The sequence below is a fragment of the Crinia signifera genome, chromosome 2, assembly GCF_055691185.1.
Source record: "Crinia signifera chromosome 2, ASM5569118v1, whole genome shotgun sequence".
Classification (NCBI taxonomy): Eukaryota; Metazoa; Chordata; class Amphibia; order Anura; family Myobatrachidae; genus Crinia; species Crinia signifera.
The window spans coordinates 385,986,294-386,010,604 of record NC_139218.1 but is presented as its reverse complement, the minus strand read 5'-3'; the positions used below and the strand labels follow the sequence as shown (position 1 = coordinate 386,010,604).

General features: G+C 50.1%; 1 protein-coding gene across 1 annotated transcript in view; it reads right to left on the bottom strand.

The window, feature by feature from the left end:
• Positions 1-17,322, bottom strand: part of UVRAG (UV radiation resistance associated) — a 66,967-nt gene extending 49,645 nt beyond the window's left edge. The window contains exons 1-4 of the mRNA XM_083170254.1: positions 17,050-17,322; positions 4,464-4,581; positions 3,126-3,160; positions 853-1,014 (exon numbers count right to left, since the gene is read on the bottom strand). Of these exons, the coding sequence (XP_083026380.1) occupies positions 853-1,014; positions 3,126-3,160; positions 4,464-4,581; positions 17,050-17,190 (456 nt within the window). The 5' untranslated portion in view covers positions 17,191-17,322. The remainder of the gene's footprint in view (positions 1-852; positions 1,015-3,125; positions 3,161-4,463; positions 4,582-17,049) is intronic.
• Between the last annotated feature and the right edge of the window lie 6,989 nt (positions 17,323-24,311).

Here is a 24,311-nt window from a genome sequence, read left to right as displayed (position 1 = left end):
GATTCATTATTTATACACTTTCCAGTGCTCTGTGGCCTCATTTCCTAAGCAGTAAACCTTCTAGTGTAACTACTGCGGGGACAGAGCCAGAGAATAATATAGAGCTTATGTAGATCCTGTACAGGCACAAACATAATTGTGGACGTTCTCATTTAAATGCTACCAGAGAGCAAAAGCTGAACTGCTATGGTGAAGTGTCACAAGGAAGCCTTTCTATACAGCACTGCTATGGTGAAGTGTCACAAGGAAGCCTTTCTATACAGCACTGCTATGGTGAAGTGTCACAAGGAAGCCTTTATATACAGCACTGCTATGGTGAAGTGTCACAAGGAAGCCTTTCTATACAGCACTGCTATGGTGAAGTGTCACAAAGAAGCCTTTCTATACAGCACTGCTATGGTGAAGTGTCACAAGGAAGCCTTTATATACAGCACTGCTATGGTGAAGTGTCACAAGGAAGCCTTTATATACAGCACTGCTATGGTGAAGTGTCACAAGGAAGCCTTTATATACAGCACTGCTATGGTGAAGTGTCACAAGGAAGCCTTTCTATACAGCACTGGCTCAAGTCATTAATAGCGAGCCTTGATATGCCACCGGGCCCGGTCACACCCGAACCCCCCCCCCCCCCCCCCCCCACCCCAACACGCAGTGCCCTGCCCCAGATAATACATTACTCCCATAGTGATTTTTTACCTATTGTCTATCTATATTATAATCAACAGTATATTAGCCGATTAATCACCCACCTGACCGCGCAGCTTTCCTTCCTTTATCCTATTACTCCTATAGTATCTTGCCCCAAACCACCATCAGTAACTGTGCACCCACTGTATTGTTGCATTTCCTTACCTGCGGGCCCAAATACTTAAGCCCATCGAGATTCACCTTCCACTCAATTAGCAGCCGATAAACCTCTTTTTTCCCGCCCCATATCCTGACCACGAAGCACGACACAGATGTGTCCAGCCGGTCCGGCATTAATCCGAAATCCAGACTCCTCCAGGTAGGATTCTGCAGGGATAGACCGGTCAGAGTCAGTACACACTTGCAGTCGCTGGGATAAAAAATATTTAGAGAAAAAACAAAAAAATGCAACAAGTTTTAAACCCTCACCGCACAAATCCATCCCAAGCATTCCAGTTTAAAAGTGAACCATACCAGAGATAACTAAAACCACTGGGGACTAATTAAGCATCACTAATTAAACATACTGCATGAAAGTAACACATCGTTATGCTCCACTGGCTGAAAACAGGACTTCTTAGTATTTGTGGACAGGGCATGATCTTTAACATGTCCGGTACCGTGCTACCTGTACCACAAGCCAAGGATATCTTAGGTCTAATACGTGGTGCGGACTGTATTCGTTTTTACTATTATTTAAAGCATGTTATGAAATCCAGGTGAAGGATGAAAATGGCTTCTGTGGCAGTGTAGGTGGCTGCTATTTATAGGACGTGGACATAAGACTCATACACACTGGGCGACTTTTAGCTGAAAGTTCAGTTTTGACGTTTCAAGTCAAAAGCCGCCTAGTGTGTATGGGGCAGCGATGAGCGGCGAGTGTGTTGCGCGCTCCGGCATCATCGCCGGCCACCGCCGCCCATCTGCTGGGATTACCAGCAGATGAGCAGTAGGGTGGACGGCTTTCCATAGCGTCCCGCTACAGGAAGCCGGTCCAACCCTGGGAATATCGTCTTGGACGGGTTAAAGTCGCTCAGTGTGTATGCACTGTGCGATTTTCAGCGCAGTGACTTTCCCCATTATCGCTGTGCATACACGCTGGACTAAAACGCAGTGTGTATGCACCTTTATAGCGAAAAGTAACCAAAATATAGAAGTTTCTGTAGCATTCCGCAAAGGAATCTAATAAACAGGGACCTCAGCCCGAGATATAATTCAGGTGTTAAACAATTTTCTTATTTTTTTTTAAATCATGATTGCAGGAAACATATATGGAATAAAATATCAGCATAGTAGGAAGGTCCGTTACCATTATTTTAAACAAGCACCTAAAAAATGAGCAAGCGGAATGATTTGTATAAATATACACACACACACACACACACACACACACAATACTGTGCAAAAGTTTTAGGCAGGTGTGGAAAAAAAATGCTGCAAAGTATGAATGCTTTGAAAATTTAGCCGGGAACAGGCCATGTTGAGGCAGAATAACAACCTTGTGGGAAATGTAATAGGATGATAGATTCAGAAAGTGAGAGATTTGGTAAAATTCTCCAGTTTTTTTAAAGCAGCAATCATTTACACGGCAAAACCAGTTTGACTTTGCCGTGTAAATGATTGCCGCTTTAAAAAAACTGGAGAATTTTACCAAATCTCTCACTTTCTGAATCTCTCATCCTATTACATTTAACCCCTTGTGTCTTACTGCGGTGTTCAGTCTTGCCATGATGTAGAACTAGTGATATAAAACGGCCTTCCAAACCTTCGTAGCAAAATTTGACTGTTCCTCATCCAGTTTTTAAACCTCCTATACAGCTGTTTCAGTTAATGAGTGTGTTTCAACCTACATATAAAGAATAATTTCCATTATCACCTGTTTGGAATGACCATAATCTTACAAAAGATTGCTGCCCTGCCCAGGAATTTATTTGGTTTATTGATTTGAGTATGAAAGATCAACAGGAGACCACCGGGGACCCTAGATTTAGTGCCATCCTTCTACCGCTCCACACAGTCCAGCAGGACAGCATTACCCTTACAGCTCCATTGATTCTGCTTTGCTGATGTAAAGGACATCAGGCTGATCCATAACTGTATATCACCATGACATAGATCGGAGAGAATCGCGTGTTTGTTGCTATTTTTGGTGTCACTCAGAAAATGCGGCGGCGCCGCCCGCTGGGAGGATGTGATGTTTTATTTGGTGCAGGAGTAAACTGGTGATTTCCCAGAAGAGTAATGACAAATGTCATGGAGATAAAGCAGAGACGTGGCTATGTGAGAAGAGCATTGTCATTTAACGACGATCGGTAAACATTGGCCGATTTTTCGAAAATCGGCCAAATCATCGTTCTAGTGTGTGGGCACCTTAAGGAGAGCAATCGCAGCCTAGTTTGTGGTGGATTTGGAAGTAATGCAGAAGATACTGAACTTACCAAAGAGTCCTTCACCACCTCACTCTTGTAGAACTCTGCAAGACAGAAACATAATGTAAAACAAGGCATTTAATAACATTACTAGTGGCCAATATCTGACGTAACGGTAATAAAAGGCTTAGGCCCCCACACACTAGAACGATTTTTTGGCCGATTGTCCGATTTCCGACCGATCGTCCGATATATCGGGCGGTTTTTTGCCGATTATTGGTAAAAAAAACTGGCCGATATATCGGATGATCAGTCGGAAATCGGACAAAAAAAAAATCGTTCTAGTGTATGAGGGCCTTTACATACAGAGGAGGATTTAACATAATCCAGCAGTCACCTTGAGGTGCCCCCAAACTACAGCGATTTTTCGGCCGATCTTCTGAATCGGGTATTCATGCATTCGGGTATTTGGGATGCTCAGGAGCGTGTTCGGATGCTTGGATAATCGCATGGTTGGGTATTTGGGAGTTGGTGTGCTCTGGCGAGTTTGGTCGCTCAGGGATTCGGCTGCGTTCAGCCAGATTTGCGCGCTTATGGATTGGGGAGTGTTGGGGCGTCTTCATGCGCTTGGGTGAGTTTTGCTGTGCTCGGGCAAGTTTGGGCACTTATGGACTCGGGAGTTTGCATACCCGGTAAAGTGAGGGTGCATTTTCGCAGTCGGGTGTCTGGGAGATTGGGCACATTTCTGCGCTCAGATGAGTTCGGGCGCGCTTGGGTGTTTGGGGAGAGTTCAGGCGCTCAGGTATTCAGGTGGTCAATTGGTATTCAGGCGACTGGGCGCGGTCGGGCACATCCGGAGGCTCAGCTGTTCAGACGCGCTTGGGTATTCGGGCAATCGAGTGTATGGGCATCAAGGCAATCGACGGGGGGAGCTCCGGTAGGGAACAGGAATCCGATAAGGAGGCAGAAGTACACACATACATACAAGCACGGCAGACATGCGCACACCAGCTGACCAGCAACCACATACTTGTGATGTACTCGCGGTAACAGACAACACCTCAGGGATGGATTTTCAGGCAGACAACTGAAGGCCTCCAGAGCAGAGATACCGCAGATCCCAAACAGGGCTATTACCACTACAACCACGCCAAAGTATCTTCATAGCATTAACCCACTAACTGTGCCGTAACCACCAGCTACCAAAGCATTGTATAACTGCAACAGGATGGATCCTGCTAATTGCCCATAGCTAGATTATTTTTTATACTTTATTTTTTTTTTTTAAGTCTGCTTATTTCTATTCATTTTCAACACAAACTGGAAAAAAATAAGTACACGGAACGAAAAGCAAATAAATAAATTTATATATATAAAAGTTTTTCTATTTTTTATTTTGCAACCCACCTCTGCAAATTTTGGAGCCATCACATAAGTGAAGCGTGAAGTACGTGTCCAGCAGGCGGTAGCCATTTTTGCTGACGATGTTCCGTGCCGCGATATTCCGAAGGTGGCGGAGGCGTCTCTAAACATAACGATAAAGGGTAAGGAATAAGAGAGGTTTTATGAAGAATGTCGTACAATTAGCAATGGTTACTTCCAGATGTAATAATGCAGGTAAATAGGAATATAAAGTATGTATAACGCTAAAAATACTACTGTCAAAGTCGGAAGTAATAGAGGTTCTATGTTAATGGTGGAACACAGATGTTTGTGATAATTAATAAGTCATTGGAACCCTGGGTTTTGCTGGTTGGGATACTAGTCCAATATTGTAATAAAACATTTCTAAACCCAACTGGGAACTGAAGCCAAGACCTGAGAGCAGCTGCCCTACCCTGGAACTCGTTTCCTATACCTCATTAGTGTTCATTCTAGCACTCGCCATATTTAAAACCCATGCAGTTCCTCTTCCCTGCCTGGGGTGTCGCTGTCTGCTGTAGTGCTTCTAGCACAGTGTGGTCTGTATATCAGCACTGATATGCAAACCAGACCTATGCTAGAAACTCCACAGCAGACAGCGAGGCAGAGAAGAGGAACTGCATGGGATCAAATATGGCGGCTGCTAGAATTAACACTACTCATGCTGCTTCACACAAGCTCTGCTCACCCTCTAAGCTCCCAAATCTCTGCACTACCCCACTACGTTCTTGCTAGATTATCTCTCCATTATACCCGACTCCCTTGTCTGTAAGCTCTCACAAACAGGGCCCTCAGTCCCCTGCTACATTCTAGGACCTATCCTTGTCTGCAGTGTTCTCCCATTTGTGGTTCTAGTCAATTATTCTGCTCACCACTGAGTACTGCAGCCATTTACACTGGGTTGGGTACGAAATCACAGAAGTTGCACTCCCAAAAGTCAGGATCCAGGGAAGTCAAAACCCTGACAACTATTATAACCCTACCCCTAACCTACCTCTCCCACAGCTTAACCCTAATTGTCCCATCTAACAGCGTAACCTTCCACCTAGCTCTAACCCCAGTACTAACCAACTAAGGGGGCAGTTCAGACCTGATTGGTGTGGGCCAAATTCGCACCCCTCGGGCCGATGACTGGATTATGTATACTGTATGTACAAGCCTCAGGAGTCAGCGCCTTCGGTGAGTTGTGCATTCGCTCCAGGATGGGTGAACAGGGAGGGGGCAGGCGCACCCATAGAAACGCTGGGAGTACCTGCTTGATAGGCTCTGAATATCCGCTGCGTAGGCCTGAATCGGGCCCCTTTTGTCATTATTCTGACTGTCGGGATCCCCACCGCACAAAAACAAAATGTGACGGCAGATAAAGAACCACGTTGCCCATATAGACACATACCAAGGGCTATGATTTTGGGGGGTGTTGTGAGCCAATTAACATACCAGTACATTTTTTGGGAGTGCTGAAACCCACGCAAGCACGGGAAGAATATACAAACTCCACACAGTTAGAGCTGTGATGGGAATCAAACTCAAGACCACGTCACTGTGAGGCAGCAATGCTGACCATAGCACCAACCGTGCATTCCATTAAATTAACCACAAGTGGGTGAGCGGACATGGAAACGTGGGCAATGGCATGAAACGCTGCCTCAGGCTCATCCTATGGGGCTGCAAACAAAAATCAGTGGGTCGCACATAGGCAACACAACCGACACTCCACCATCGGGCGATAAACTGTCACTTAGGAAGCTGCACATTGTTTAAATCGAATACATTGCCTTTTATATGTTTAATCTACCCCATTATTGTGTTCTCTCTGTACTTAGTGTATTGGAGAGGTTGTGTTTCCAATGTCATCCGTATGGACACTTGGCAGCACCGTATAAATCTTGGATGATGATAATAAAAGAGAATACTGTGCTGTGGAACGTAGGGTGTGTATGAATCACTTAGGCTGGGTACACAGCTTACATTGCGATACATCGGTCAATATTGTTAATGATGCACACTTCCGTGCATCGTTAACAACAACAACCTCCCCCCCCCACACCACCACCACCACCACCGTCGTCATCGTCTGCTCATTATGGCAATATTGGCAAAGCCTGCATGTACAGAGCGGGTGATGACACTGACCGATACCGGTCGATGTTAATGCACTGATGTTCTACAGCGGTGCCAAAATCGTTCAGCGGCTGCAGGATTTGCCAAGTGTCTACCTGGCCTTACAGCAAATGCAGCTAGAAAACAGTAAATAACACTGAAACACACACTGGGTAACAATTTTGCACACGTACAATGTCGATGTTCATCCCTTAGCAAGGGGCGGATCACATGGCACTAAAATACTCTGTTATTAGGATAAGGCTCCCGCTGGCTTTTTCCCCGAAGGATAAAAAAAAAAAAGTTAATCAGCACCATGTGATTTGGGATAATATTAGGTCACGGGACATCGCACAAAGAACAGAATTGTGAGCACCGCCAGTGCCTCCGTGACATAGAACACTGGACAGAGATCTCTGGGGAGTTTGCCGCATGGATTATAGGGCCACGAGTTACCACCGAGCCCAACTCCTTTTCCACAGGCCTGGTCCTAAAAAAAAAATACCCTCTGTATATTTCTGCACGATATGCCAACCCAGGGCAGGGATATGCGGCACAAAGACTGCGCACCCGTTCCCCTGCCAGGTACTGTAGTTCTCAGGACCTCTCCATGCTCGGGTTGGTAACCCGTGGGCTGTATGAAGGCACCAGGCATGACCGTTATGAGATGCTCGGTCCCCAAGTACCCCTACAGTGCACGTTTTCCAGGTCACCCCGCAGGGGCACTCATTACTCACTGACACATTTCCAGGCCACCCGGCAGGAGCACAGGTGCACTCATTACTCACTGACACATTTCCAGGCCACCCGGCAGGAGCACAGGTGCACTCATTACTCACTGACACATTTCCAGGTCACCCGGCAGTTGCACAGGTGCACTCATTACTCGCTGACACATTTCCAGGTCACCCGGCAGTTGCACAGGTGCACTCATTACTCGCTGACACATTTCCAGGTCACCCGGCAGGTGCACGCATTACTCACTGACACATTTCCAGGTCACCTGGCAGGTGCACAGGTGCACTCATTACTCGCTGACACATTTCCAGGTCACCTGGCAGGTGCACAGGTGCACTCATTACTCGCTGACACATTTCCAGGTCACCCGGCAGTTGCACAGGTGCACTCATTACTCGCTGACACATTTCCAGGTCACCCGGCAGGTGCACGCATTACTCACTGACACATTTCCAGGTCACCCGGCAGGTGCACTCATTACTCACTGACACATTTCCAGGTCACCCGGCAGGTGCACAGGTGCACTCATTACTCGCTGACACATTTCCAGGTCACCCGGCAGTTGCACAGGTGCACTAATTACTCGCTGACACATTTCCAGGTCACCCGGCAGGTGCACGCATTACTCACTGACACATTTCCAGGTCACCCGGCAGGTGCACAGGTGCACTCATTACTCGCTGACACATTTCCAGGTCACCCGGCAGGTGCACAGGTGCACTCATTACTCGCTGACACATTTCCAGGTCACCCGGCAGTTGCACAGGTGCACTCATTACTCGCTGACACATTTCCAGGTCACCCGGCAGGTGCACGCATTACTCACTGACACATTTCCAGGTCACCCGGCAGGTGCACAGGTGCACTCATTACTCGCTGACACATTTCCAGGTCACCCGGCAGGTGCACAGGTGCACTCATTACTCGCTGACACATTTCCAGGTCACCCGGCAGGTGCACACATTACTCACGGACACATTTTCAGGTCACCCGGCAGGTGCACAGGTGCACTCATTACTCACGGACACATTTTCAGGTCACCCGGCAGGTGCACAGGTGCACTCATTACTCGCTGACATTTTCAGGTCACTCGGCAGGAGCACAGGTGCACTCATTACTCACTGACACGTTTCCAGGTCACTCGTCAGGAGCACAGGTGCACTCATTACTCACTGACACGTTTTAAAAGATCACAGGTGGAGCTAATTACTTCACCTGTGATTCTGTGTGGAGACCTGGAAAACGTGCACTGTTGGGGTTCCTGAGGACTGAGGTTGACAACCACTGGAGTAAGGGATTAATGGATTTCTATCCCACTACACCTTTGCACGCTTTTATTAAAAGGTGAAAGCTGAATTTTTACAACAGAGTCCTTAAGGTTTGGGTCAAAGGATCGACAGGCATTAGGTCAACCACTAAATGACAACAGGGCTTACGTCAACAAATGAAATAAATAAACATGGCTAAGCGACAGTGTCGGAAGGTCAACAATAAAACGGTCGATAAGAGTTTTTCACGTTTTTTTATGTTTTAAATTTGTACATCCCCAGTGGATGGTAGGGTATGACATACCGACGGTCGTCACAAGTCGGCTCAAAAAGATATGAAAAACTGCGGATGGCTTTTTGACTGTTGACCTTCCCATTGTTGCCTTAATGCTTGTGTCAACCTTCCGACCCTTTAGATTTAAAACAGTGTCGACATAAGACCTGAACTAATGTATGTCGACCTAGTGACCATATCCCAAATCCTTAAATGGCTGCTCAGATAAATCACTTTATCACCAGCTACAAGAAACCTGCGGTACAGCCCAGATAAGGCTCAGCCACGGAAACGCTGCTGCTGCTGTATTGGAGATGATGGAGTCATTGTCTGCATGGCAAAGGAAGAAACCCAACCTGGCGTGTGGCTCCGGTCACCCCTGATGGACAGTGCATGCCAGTCCCTTCTGCCGGGGATTGAACAGAACAGGAGATCAGGATGCTCTCAGTAGCCTGGGACACATGACTTCGGCACAGACAGTAATATTTTGTTTGCCTTGTTACTTAAAAAGGTTATATTTAAGCAGTAGGTAATGCACTGTAACATGCCAGAGGCGGGTCCATTACATTAACTGCAGCAGGCTGCTATGCTAAGGCCCCAATGCACTAAGCGATTCTGGTGGATTGCGCTGACAAATCGGGTGATATCGGCCCAAATCGCATAGTGTATGACATCCGATGCACATCAGGTCGGAGGTCAGACCTGCAGAACATAAGATAAAATAGACTGACTCGTCAGCGGCACTGCACGGGTGATTTTTAGGTCGACACAAGCTTATGGGCGACATTAATAAGGTCAACATCAATTTTTCACTTTTTTTTTTTTTTTTTTTAAGTGGTTTTTCAAACTTTACTATACAAATGGGTATAGAGTGAGAACATAAGTGTGCCAAGAGCAGCGAGGCACTGATCCCGTGCTAGAAGACCCAGTACACTTATACAGTGTTCATTTTGCCTGAAAACCCATGTCAACCTTATTCACGTCGACCATGAATAAATCGACCATACGTTTTTGTGTCAACCTTTTATCAATGTGGGCCAGTTCAAGGTGTCAACTTAGTCACTGTTGACCATTAGTGGTCCACCTAGTGACAGTCGACCCAGACATTGTCTACCATTTATACCGTAACCGTTAACAAGATGCAGTGGTACAGAAATCTTGTTCATTCTGTAGCTCCGGGGAGTTCAAGGGAAACCATCAATATCGTTGTTGGCCTTGACCGCACAGTGCGTACGAGACTTTAGTGTTCCGTGAGGACTGAGTTCGAAACCACTGCCTTAAGCTGGATACACACTGGGCTCGACTCAGACGGGCTGTGAATTTACACAGGGGGGGCTCGTTAGGCTCCGAACACTCGCAGCTCAGCAAGAAGGTCTGAATCAGTCCCACTCTGCCATACACGGCACCTGACATATTTTTAACTATACCGGTGGTGCAAAATAACAATAGTGCATACACGATGACAGATCTCGCCCACAATGTCTATCATTGACATCCATCCCCAGCTCCGACAGACAACAGGGGGGGTTAACGTTGCGCAGCAGCACGCATCGTTAACGATATAGTGGGTAAACACTGAGCAATTTGAACTATATATTGTTCATGATATTGAGATAGTCCATATGGTTAATGATATATCTTCCAGTGTGTACCAAACTTTATATCAAAACTTCAAGTGAGACTAAATTCCAGAACCAGTCATAGAACCTTGCGTTCTGGTGGAATCGATGCAATAAAGAATACAGTATCTATCCTTATGTATAAATGCCTATTTCCCTATAGATTGTAAGCTTGCGAGCAGGGCCCTCCTACATTTTGACTGTCTGTAAATACCCTATTTTGTTGTATCACTGTCTGCTATTGTAAAGCGCAACGGAATATGCTGCGCTATATAAGAAACTGTTAATAAATAAATAATATATGGGGGTTGGACATTCTATCCCTGTGGTAGCGAAACCTTTCCAAATCATCCCGAAAAATGCATCTCACAAGGTGATGCAACTAGGACACACCAGGAGACTATGCTGATTAATTACATGACAGATGTACCTCTGGGTGCATCAGAGTCTGTTATCGAAGCACAATGGAAGCTGCGGCATCAAAGAACTTCATATACAGTACTGAACAGAGCAAGATGCAGTCGCACACATATCCCATTAATCAGCGCAGTCCCCTGATGCATCTAAGTCATTTCACATTTTTTGGACCAAAAAAATTCATAGTGCAAGCAAAGTGGCGCTGCACCTGGTGCGACAACAGCAGCTGTTTGGGGTGACTGCAGCAACAGTGAATGAAGAGACAAATACTATTTATTTACAGTTTCTTATATAGCGCAGCAAATTCCACTGCACTTGGCAACAGGAGCCATGATATTCATTTACAGGTTTGCCTTCAATCTCCTGTCCTTAGCTATTAGCCGGCCCTCTATTTGGCTGATCTGACAATCAGCATGTATCAGAGTCCAGTCCGCACGGACTAATGTTTACATTATCCTGCGTTACACAAGCTGTACACATAATGTGTGTCCTTTCCTCAACACAGCTTGGGACACATTACATACAGAAGCGCAACTCACACTTTGCTTTCCAAACCCTGGATTGTTACTGAAAGAAACCACTTCTATCCACCTCCTGTCCCCCAACACACAAAGGGCCTTATTCTGGTTGAGTCGGATAGCTCAGAATGCGGGCGGACGGACAGCCGATGGTTGGTGGTTGCGCATGTGCAGAGGCGTATCTGCGTAAAATCTGTAATGAAAACGATCGGTCGGAACAATCCAAACAGGGGGTGGAGAGGGGCGTGAAGGGCTGTTTGGGATCATTACCATATGCGTACGCACCGTGTTTTGGGCGTACGTATGGTAATCCGGCCGTGACGCACGTGTGGGGGGCGGACCGCTGACATAGCCGGATGCCAGCTGCCTGCCCATATCCCTGCTTTTGCACGGAGAAATGCCCGAGTGGTCTGGAGCATTCGGTGCAGCCTGACCGCTCGGTCCAGCATTCGATGGTCGGCGATCATCGGAGGATGGGGGAGGTTCCCACAGATGGAGGAGGTGTTCACATGAAACATCCACTTGCGGTCCGTGTCTTATCGCATTCAGACGGTGTGAGCGATCCGTACGGAAGGCGGGGCTAAGAACACTCTGTTCCTGTCCGAAAATACGCATCCGTCCGATTCAACTAGAATAAGGGCCAAAGTGCCTGAGCAAGCTGCAATATCCCCTGACTGCACATGATCGGCCAGCATCTACTCATCTGACCCGTCATTACCCCCTGGGCCCATGCAAGCTGTAATTGTGCAGTGTAGACAATACTTGGCTTTCAAATCCACTTCAAATGCTCTATTGAAAGCACTTCTCGCTAATATCTGTGACATCTCCTGCATCGGGCTGTTAGTACATAGCAACAATTCATAACATGACGCAGAAACCTCTGCTTCTGCATAATTATATGAAAATCAATAAATGGATAATAATCCTCTAAACCTAGGTACGTACTCTGCAATACTCAGGAGTATACTGTAATACTCAGCAACATGCTAACGAAGCAAACAAACCAAAATCAGATCGGAAGTAAAACATACGATCTGACACATTTCACACAATTTATCGGCCAGATGCATTTAAATCATGTGAAAAGGGCCCAAAACGCAATATCGGAGCCTTAAGAATAGTAGGAGTGACATATTTTTAGGAGGTCGTTGTCTGAGCGGGGCACATTATATAACAAATGAAAGTTCTTGGTCCATAGATGTGCAGAAACCTTGACGTTGTAACTGGTTGCTTTGTTACGGAGTTATGCCTGCATAACAAAGCATCACCATTGTGCTCTGGAGAACATCACCATTGTGCTCTGGAAAGCATCACATTTGGTGAACTCTCTCCTGTGCATCTACTGGGTAATTGGAGCATGTGACCTGGTCTGTCGCCTGGAAACTGTAACAGATATTTGCAGACACCCATCGAACCTTTACCCAGAGCACTTTAGCTAGTTTCCTATAAATAGAGGAAAGACTTTAGCAACAGTGGTTACAAAACATAAATTAGACGCAGAGAATGTGATGCAAGAATGTGACATCATTGAACGCCACCGAAGGCCGATCTTATTATTAACTATATCGGTGGCAGCCATGGTCGCCTAGTGTGTATGGGGCTTAACGATGGCGATTAATGACAGCCAGGTTTTATCTTCCCAGCTGCAAACACCACAATAAAACACAAGAGCCTTGGCAGTGCGTTATACAGACAGCTTGCTGAGCGGTCCTGCATTATTAATCTAATGACTTGTAATGCTAGCATCACTGGCAAGAGGTACAAGGAGGAGACGCACATCCAACAGCACGGCTCCCCAGATAGATCAAGTGACAGCAACAACAGACACATAACCCAGTACACAGAGCCGGCGACTGAGGTGGTGTTTGTAAGCAATGTAATCCCCCACGTGGTACGCACGGCACCAGTCACTGCATGGGACCCGCTGCACAGTGCTGCAGTATTACAGGGACTCTTGTATCAGACAATGTCCAGATTGTGGATACAGATAGATGGCAGGGAAACTACAGGCCTGTTATTTACTACAAATCAAAAAGACGCTATAAATATATTTTAGGACGTTATGTGCAGATAACGGTGTGGATGCATTCAATTTACTTTCTTACAGTAGTTTAGTGATCATGTTGTGGATATTTAAAGTATTTTGTAACAAAGTCACTAGAACCGCACTACTGCAAAGAGCCGTGGGACAGGCAAGATGAGAGGAGAGCTGAAGGGACCAGTTTAAAGGGCTCAGGTTGGTGTCATTGTTATAGTGGACGGGTATGTGGAGATCATGTCAGGAGCGGATATCCTGAACACACCAGTTATACAATCAGCTATTTCTACATAAAAGGGTCAGGAGAAAAGCCGTGTTCAGGAAAGGAGGTCACAGCAACAATATCCCTGGAGAAGAGCCATGAGGAGGGTTACATAGCGCTCTGATAATAGGAACACAGAATGCTAGAATGCACATTCCTGGTGTTTCTGATGTATTAGGATAAGTGGGAATTGGCACAAACATCTGCAAGTTACACCCACTCTGAAGGGCTGAATCCCACTGGCATCTGCAAGGCTAGTATACTGTAGGTACATACACAGGGCGTTTCTGTATGCGGAGCGATCATGTGAAAAATCACTGGCCGGAAAATCGCTCAGTGCATACACACCAAGCAATTTTCCCCTGGCCCAGAGATTTTCACTGGGAAAACTACTTTCCACAGTAGGAAAGTTACTGTTATTGTGTGACACAAGTTCTCAGTGGCTGATCGCTCAGTTAACTCCTGAGTAAGCTTGTTAGTACAGCCTTATATTCAGGTTAGTAAAATCTTTAAAAAAAAATATTAATTTGTGCAATCATCCTTGATACAGGTGTTGTATTTATGAGGTGCACTCAGGGATACAGTGGGGACGGGGCAGTCATAGCACACAGCACACCAGGAGGGGGGCAGGGGTTGCACAGCGCAGCCAGGGACAGAGGTGGGGGGTTCACAGCGCAGCCAGGGGTGGAGGGGTGCACAGCGCAGCCAGGGGTGGGGGGGGGGGGTGCACAGCACACCCAGGGACAGGGGTGGGGGGGGGTGCACAGCGCACCCAGGGACAGGGGTGGGGGGGGGTGCACAGCGCACCCAGGGACAGGGGTGGGGGGGGGTGCACAGCACACCCAGGGGTGGGGGGGTGCACAGCGCACCCAGGGACAGGGGTGGGGGTGCACAGCGCACCCAGGGGTGGGGGTGCACAGCGCACCCAGGGGTGGGGGTGCACAGCGCACCCAGGGACAGGGGTGGGGGTGCACAGCGCACCCAGGGGTGGGGGTGCACAGCGCACCCAGGGACAGGGGTGGGGGTGCACAGCGCACCCAGGGACAGGGGTGGGGGGGGGTGCACAGCGCACCCAGGGACAGGGGTGGGGGGGTGCACAGCGCACCCAGGGACAGGGGTGGGGGGGGTGCACAGCGCACCCAGGGACAGGGGTGGGGGGGGTGCACAGCGCACCCAGGGACAGGGGTGGGGGGGGTGCACAGCGCACCCAGGGACAGGGGTGGGGGGGGTGCACAGCGCACCCAGGGACAGGGGTGGGGGGGGTGCACAGCGCACCCAGGGACAGGGGTGGGGGGGGTGCACAGCGCACCCAGGGACAGGGGTGGGGGAGGGGTGCACAGCGCACCCAGGGGTGGGGTGCACAGCGCACCCAGGGACAGGGGTGGGGTGCACAGCGCACCCAGAGACAGGGGTGGGGGGAGGGGTGCACAGCGCACCCAGAGACAGGGGTGGGGTGCACAGCGCACCCAGGGACAGAGGTGGGGGGGGGGGTGCACAGCGCACCCAGGGACAGGGGTGGGGGGGGTGCACAGCGCACCCAGGGACAGGGGGGGTGCACAGCGCAGGCAGGGGGGGGGTGCACAGCGCACCCAGGGACAGGGGGGGTGCACAGCGCAGGCAGGGGGGGGTGCACAGCGCACCCAGGGACAGGGGTGGGGGGGGTGCACAGCGCACCCAGGGACAGGGGTGGGGGAGGGGTGCACAGCGCACCCAGGGGTGGGGTGCACAGCGCACCCAGGGACAGGGGTGGGGTGCACAGCGCACCCAGAGACAGGGGTGGGGGGAGGGGTGCACAGCGCACCCAGAGACAGGGGTGGGGTGCACAGCGCACCCAGGGACAGAGGTGGGGGGGGGGGGTGCACAGCGCACCCAGGGACAGGGGTGGGGGGGGGTGCACAGCGCACCCAGGGACAGGGGGGGTGCACAGCGCACCCAGGGACAGGGGGGGTGCACAGCGCAGGCAGGGGGGGGTGCACAGCGCACCCAGGGACAGGGGGGGTGCACAGCGCAGGCAGGGGGGGGTGCACAGCGCACCCAGGGACAGGGGGGGGGGTGCACAGCGCACCCAGGGACAGGGGGTGGGGTGCACAGCGCACCCAGGGACAGGGGGTGGGGTGCACAGCGCACCCAGGGACAGGGGGTGGGGTGCACAGCGCACCCAGGGACAGGGGGTGGGGTGCACAGCGCACCCAGGGACAGGGGGTGGGGTGCACAGCGCACCCAGGGACAGGGGGTGGGGTGCACAGCGCACCCAGGGACAGGGGGTGGGGTGCACAGCGCACCCAGGGACAGGGGGTGGGGTGCACAGCGCACCCAGGGACAGGGGGTGGGGTGCACAGCGCACCCAGGGACAGGGGGTGGGGTGCACAGCGCACCCAGGGACAGGGGGTGGGGTGCACAGCGCACCCAGGGACAGGGGGTGGGGTGCACAGCGCACCCAGGGACAGGGGGTGGGGTGCACAGCGCACCCAGGGACAGGGGGTGGGGTGCACAGCGCACCCAGGGACAGGGGGTGGGGTGCACAGCGCACCCAGGGACAGGGGGTGGGGTGCACAGCGCACCCAGGGACAGGGGGTGGGGTGCACAGCGCACCCAGGGACAGGGGGTGGGGTGCACAGCGCACCCAGGGACAGGGGGTGGGGTGCACAGCGCACCCAGGGACAGGGGGTGGGGTGCACAGCGCACCCAGGGACAGGGGGTGGGGTGCACAGCGCACCCAGGGACAGGGGGGGTGCACAGCGCACACAGGGACAGGGGGGGTGCACAGCGCACACAGGGACAGGGGGGGGTGCACAGCGCACACAGGGACAGGGGGGGGGTGCACAGCGCACACAGGGACGGGGGGGGTGCACAGCGCACACAGGGACAGGGGGGGGGTGCACAGCGCACCCAGGGAGGGACAGGGGGTGGGTGCACAACGCACCCAGGGACAGGGGGTGGGTGCACAGTGCACCCAGGGACAGGGGGTGGGTGCACAGCGCACCCAGGGACAGGGGGTGGGTGCACAGCGCACCCAGGGACAGGGGGTGGGTGCACAGCGCACCCAGGGACAGGGGGTGGGTGCACAGCGCACCCAGGGACAGGGGTGGGTGCACAGCGCACCCAGGGACAGGGTGGGGGGGGGGGGTTCACAGTGCACCCAGGGACATGGAGGGGGGTGCACAGCTCACCCAGGGAGAGGGGGTGCACAGCGCACCCAGGGACATGGAGGGGGGTGCACAGTGCACCCAGAGACATGGGGGCACCATTCCCACAATGCACCGGGGCAGCAGACTATACCCACTGAGAGGAGACGTGGCCGGTAATAACGGGATGAGGGATTGGGTAGTCGGCTTACCTGCTGAGAGTGCAGCTCTACGTGCAAAGACCGGGATACTGCAGGCCCGGCCACCATGCCAACCCCGGGGGGCATAGACGCAGGGGCCAGAACGGGCATGGTATCCCTCCCGGTGCCCCTGCCCGGCCCGGAGACGCTCATGGCGTCGGTGTCACTCCAGGGATGACAGCCAGCCTGTCACAGTGACGGGAACGCAACCGCCGCTTCCTCTTCCTTCCGGGTCCGCAGCCGCGCGCACTCGCGCGCCCCCGCCGCCACACTCTCTGCTCCCGCGCTCGCCCCGCCCCTGCTGCCCTCACGGAAGGCGCGTTCCAGAACGGTAGAGACTAGATCCCCTTCAGTTTTAATTACAGGATGTGACGTTCAGTGAGGGCGGAAGTTGTTAGATGCCCTCACAACGTTTTTTATTTTATCTGTAATTCATCTAGGGGGGTGGGGGGGATGCACGCTCCTGACCGTCCAGGGGCGTGTTCCTTTCGTTCGGGGGCGTGTCTGTGGAGCTTGATTGCCTGAGGCAGCGGCAGGGAGATCACACATAGGGATGGTCATCGTTGCCGTTGCCATCAATGGCAATTCTGCAACTGGCCATCAATAGTGCCAAACTATGCAATGGATGACCATCGATATTTTTACATATCGATGGTCATCCATTGCATACCTCCCAATTTTCATAAGATTAGAATAGGGACACTCGCGCGGAAAAGGGGGCGTGGTGCATGCAAATGAGGGTGCGGCTTATGCTTGTTTTCAGACACGAATAGCACAGCGTCTATTCTGTGAGATTGGGGGGGACTCCCAACTGCCCCCCCCCCCCTGCAGCGGGACACTGCCGGCCGCGGGAAGGATGGGGGAACGTCCCCAAAAATCGGGACGTTCCTGCGTTTAGCGGGACAATTGGGAGGTATGCCATTGTGTTTGATTGATTGGCCTATGGGCCAATCAAAACATGGGGGCGGGGCTTCGCGGGTGGCGGGGGGAGAGCTATGCTCCGTGTCCCGGCACTTCAAAAAAAGGGAAACATCTGGTACTCCCCCATCGATGGCAAAAGTATTCAACATCGGCCATGAACCATCGATGAGATTCATCGATGGTCGATGGCCATCCCTAATCACACAGTCACACGGTCCGTCCCCAACCTACAGTGGAGGCAGGGATGTACTGTAGCCTGATGCCCAATGAAAACATTCTGCTGTGCGCCATATGCCCCACAGACCACTGCAAACACATATAAGTATAATAAGTAAAAAAATAAAAATAAAAAATATATATATAAAAAATGAAGAATTCTTTCAAATAAAAAGTGAAAAAATTTATTTTTCCAAATAAATCAAAGGTAAATCTCCCATCATCGTCAGAGGTCAAAAGAGCAGCAGGAGCAGCAGGCGTGGAGCAGGAGACCAGCGGCAGCCGGAGAGCAGCAGCCGACCAGGGGAGCAGGGAAGCAGAGTCATTGTTGGCTGGGGAGCTATCGAATCGGGAGGCCGGCGCCGATGAACGGGATACCCGCCGATCATGGTCAGTATGAGACCCCCTGCCTCTCCCCACCCTCTCTGCTTCTACCTGTCACCTCACCCCCTCTCGTTCCAGTCAGATAATCCCCTCTTGCCCCCCCCATCAGCTCTCCCCACTTCACCTCACCCCAGGACCTCACTCCCTTTCATGCCCTAATAGGGAGGGTACGGTGAAAAATTTGGTGCCTAGGGGCGGTCTGGCACTAAAATCCGGCCCTGCCCGGACATGCAGACAGTTGTTGACACTGACACACAGACAGCCACTGGCACACTGACATTTTCAGACAGATACTAACATACAGACAGGTGCTGACATACAGACACACACATGGACGCCTACACACAGATTCTGACACACTGACAGATGCTGACAGGAGGACACTGACAAAGACATGTAGAAATATGCTGACACTAACACAAACGCTGAAACAGGCAGCAGTTGACACATGGACAGGTGCTGACGCAGAGAGATGCTGACACACAGATAGATGCTTACAAGCTGACAAAGGTGCTGAAATACAGACACTGACAAGATGCCTAGGCACGGTGCAGCACGGCGGGTATGTGTTCCCTGTGTGAGAACTGTCTCTGCTTATATTGTTACCTACCTGGCTATCGCAACGACCAGTGGCGCCGCTGATGGCTGCCTAGACCAGTGATGGCTAACTGTGACACTCCAGCTGTTGTTGAACTACACATCTCAGCATGCCCTGCTACAGCCAAAACTGATGCGAATATATGTTCCCTGCGTCTATAACCCCCAGGGTACATATAGCCTGAACCTGTATGTGTTATATATATATCTGTACGGTCACTGTTTAACTGTACCTACAGTAACTGGCTGTTGCACAGCAATCCAAATCTAATACCTAGTATACGCAAGTATACCTGGCCAATAAAGCTGATTCTGATGAATAAAACATACACTGACACATAGATGCTGGCACACTATGACAGCTATCAAATTATAATAACACACATAGCCTCTTAAACATCTAGCTACATGTCAGTACCATACAAGGGACGCAACCATTTATAATGGCAAAAAGCTAGACACCGATCTTAATCATATAACCATGAATACCCAATTGTAAGGATTAAGTTAACAATATCTGAGTGTCTTTCTCGTTTCTAGACACATAAATTATAATAAATAAACAACGCAGCACATGCCCCCGCAATCCCATTGGTACAAACATATAAGAACATCTGACAGAGTACTATTGGCTGTGGCAACCAAACCCCCACAATCGTATTGGACAGCATGATCTGCTCAATCCATGGTGGAATAACCTCAGATAGCCGTTCCCGGTGCCAGATTGGGGTGCAGTCCATGTTAGATAACTGTTCCGGGTGCTAGATCAGGGCGCAGAGCACCTTAGATAGCAAAACCAGAGCTGGTGGCTGCCAATCCTAATATACAGTATGTGGGCAAACAGAAGTACAGTCCTGTCCCCACCACATAACTGACCCTATGGATGACATAGAAGCACAAATAACTTCCTGCAGCCCACACAGATGGCCGATAGCTACTGTCAGGCCACCAAGAGCTACCTAGTGTTCATTCTAGCACCCGCTATCTTTTAAAACCCATGCAGTTCCTCTTCCCTGCCTGGGGTGTCGCTGTCTGCTGTAGTGCTTCTAGCACAGTGTAGTCTGTTTATCAGCACTGATATGCAAACCAGACCTGTGGAAGAAGAACTGCATGGATTTTCAAAGATAGCGGGTGCTAGAATGAACACTACTACCTATAGCCTTGATGGCTAACCTTGACACTCCAGCTGTTGTTGAACTACACATCCCAGCATGCTCTGCATCAGATTTAGCATGCCCAAAATAGCAGAATTGAAGTAGAGCATGCTGGGATATGTAGTTTAAAAACATCTGGAGTGTCGAGGTTAGCCACCAAGGACCTATAGCTATTTACAGTATCTGCTGCTGGATCTCATGAGTATTACAATTGCCACATTTCATTAGCAAAACTGGAATCTGACCGAAGCCTCCTACGTTGACTGTTTGTGCTTGATTGGATATATATTTGATATAAGAGACATATGCGACAGCTGCTTCCTGAGATGTTTCTGCATGCCCAAGTAATTGCACCATGTTTTTCTGATTTTCTTTTTTTTTTTTTTTTTCTTCTAGATTTTCTTTGTGTCTTTCTGTGGCCTCCCCCTAGATGGCACCAGCACATTGTATGTAATAGTATTTCCAAATTGTGTGACAGAGGATTTGTGCAAATGATCAAGTGTTTATTTGTAGTATTTTTGGTTCAACTATTATTGCAAACTTTTTTTTTTAAACATAAAAACAGCTAAAAATCACATTTTTTTTTTTCCTACAGTATAATTAATCTCAATTCTGAACACCTCACAATATTGTTTTAAGGCCAAAAAGTTGCAACAAGGCAGCTGGATGACTATGCTCAGCGACATAAGTGGGCAGCAAAAACACTTGGCCCATTTAGGAGTGGCACTTAGGGTTACCACCTTTTTGTTGAGAGATTCCCGAACATTGGCCCGCCCCTTGACACACCCACTGACCCATCCCAGCCCCACCCCCAGACCCGCCCCCAGACCCGCCTTATGTTGATTTTTTTTTAAACCTTTGCTTCCATTTCATTCTTGATTTTGCATACCATAATTCCAGTTACATGTTATATCACATACATTAATGGCCATTACAAGTTATGCCACACATCGTGATGCTAATTCCGTGTTATGCCATATACCGCAATGGCCATTACACATTATGCCAGGACTCAACAGAATTTTTGCACAGGATGGACAACATGGACAGTGCGCGCCGAAGGCGCGCGTCAAATTTTTGACATAATCCCTACACACCGCAAACCCATTATATAGTATACCACATGCCATAATGGCCATTACAAGTTATGCCACACATCGTGATGCCAATCACGATGTATTATTCCATGTACTGCAATGGCCATTACACATTATGCCAGGACTCAACCAAATTTTTGCACAGGATGGAAAACATGGACAGTGCGCGCCGAAGGCGCGCATCAAAATTTTTGTCATAATGCTGACACACCGCACACCCATTATATAGTATACCACATGCCATAATGCCCATTACATTTTATGCCACACACCGTAATGCCCATTGCACGTTTTAATGAACTTTGTAATTCCGATTACTCATAAGCCCACACATGATGCCCATGACATACTATATAACACACCGTAATGCCCATTACATACTATATAACACACCGTAATGCCCATTACATACTATATAACACTGCAATGCCCATTACATACTATATAACACACCGTAATGCCCATGATATACTATATAACACCGCAATGCCCATTACATACTATATAACACTGCAATGCCCATTACATACTATATAACACTACGCAATGCCCTTGACATACTATATAGCACCGCAATGCCCATGACATACTATATAACACCGCAATGCCCATTACATACTATATAACACTGCAATGCCCATTACATACTATATAACACTACGCAATGCCCTTGACATACTATATAGCACCGCAATGCCCATGTCATACTATATAACACCGCAATGCCCATGTCATACTATATAACACTAAGCAATGCCCATGTCATACTATATAACACTAAGCAATGCCCATGACATACTGTATAACACACCATACACATTTGACACATAAGTGCCACTTACCTATATGCTCAATGCCAGGGGCTTCATGCCGATGCCAAGGTGGACTGAATTTGCTCGTTGCCGAGGGGGATAGATCTGTGCCTCTGTGCTCGGTGCCGAGGGGGATAGATCTGTGCCAGTGTGCTCGTTGCCGAGGGGGATTGATCTGTGCCAGTGTGCTCGTTGCCGAGGGGGATTGATCTGTGCCTCTGTGCTCGTTGCCGAGGGGGATTGATCTGTGCCTCTGTGCTCGTTGCCGAGGGGGATAGATCTGTGCCTCTGTGCTCGTTGCCGAGGGGGATTGATCTGTGTCAGTGTGCTCGTTGCCGAGGGGGATTGATCTGTGCCAGTGTGCTCGTTGCCGAGGGGGATTGATCTGTGCCAGTGTGCTCGTTGCCGAGGGGGATTGATCTGTGCCTGTGCTCGTTGCCGAGGGGGATTGATCTGTGCCAGTGTGCTCGTTGCCGAGGGGGATTGATCTGTGCCAGTGTGCTCGTTGCCGAGGGGGATTGATCTGTGCCAGTGTGCTCGTTGCCAAGGGGGATAGAAACCCCCTCCCCCGCCTGCGGGAGGCAGACAGGCTTGTCAGTGTGCCTGTGCCTGCCTGCCCGTCCCCTCACGTCTCCCCCGCTGTATTCGCGGGAGAGACGTGCTGCTGTGCTGTATGATTTTAACATTTCTAACTCCCGCTGCTGGACTGCTAGCCAATGGCCGTTCGCGGTCCAGCAGCCAATCAACTGGTGGCTGCTGGACCGCGAGCGGCCATTGGCTAGCGGTCCAGCAGCATATGCAGCACCGCAGCAGCACGTCTCTCCCGCATACACAGCGGGGGAGACGTGAGGGGACGGGAGCAGGGGAGCGGGGAGACGAGGGGGCGGCGGCGGCGGGCGGGTTATTCCCGGACTATGTATAGTCCGGGAAAGCCACCCGCCCGGACTCCGGTCTTAATTACCGGACTGTCCGGAGTAATCCCGGACGGGTGGTAACCCTAGTGGCACTGCAATGGTAATTTTGAATACAAGGCCCCAAAGAGCACATACTGCAAAGATAAAAAGGGTACTTGTTTCCTAGCAGGGCGCCCAGATTATCTACGTTCGCAAACGTAGTCAAATCACATCGCATAACGCATAGTACTAGCCTGCGATGCGATTTTGACGTTCCCGCTCTCTGTGAATCCCACCCCCTGACAGATCCAGACAGAAATCACTCTGAGGTGATTTTGTGTAGAGAGAGGAAGCATAACTGAGAGCTGGTGATTTTTGGAGCGTTACGACTGATTTATCGCTATTATTATCGAGATGGCTGGATCGATGAATATGTTTTCGCTGCTGCACACGGAGGAGGCTGTGGCGTTTTTCCAAGCCCACGATCTTCTTCCTGTGGCGATGAATTGCGAAAATGGGCACGCCCTGCGACTTTCTTTCAAGGAGTCAATGTGGCGCTGCCATGTCCGAGTGTGTCGGCTGAAGGTGAGCCTGAGAGCGGCACACTGGTTTCCAGGGTGCCGCTTGTGACAATGCTGCGGTTTATTTACTCGTGGGCACAGGAGCTCACCTCTATTGAGTACTGCAGCCAGCAGCTGGACATCTCTAAAAAAAACCACTGTCCTCTATAACCGGTGGATGTGTGAGGCGTGCACTCTGGATATAATGGTGCAGCCCCAGCGGCAGATTGGAGGACCGGGCCTAATCGTCGAAGTGGATGAGACCCTCTTCGTGAAGAGGAAGAACAACGCTGGCCGCATTCTTCCACAGCAGTGGATATTCGGAGGGATATACTGGGAGACAGGCCAGTGTTTTCTGCAAATGGTGCCCAGGCGGGATGCCACTACCTTGATGGACTGCATCCAGGAGAATGTAGAGCCGGGCATGACAATCTATACAGAACAGTGGCAAACGCAGGATTTTCAGAAGGGGGTTTCCAGAGGGGCGGAGCAAAGCACGGAGATGGACACTTAGGTGACCCAGTATATGCCGGGTCAGTTAAAGTATTATAGATAGACCAAATGTATATAAATAATAATAATATATATATATATATATACATACATACATACATACATACATACATACATACAGGGGCGT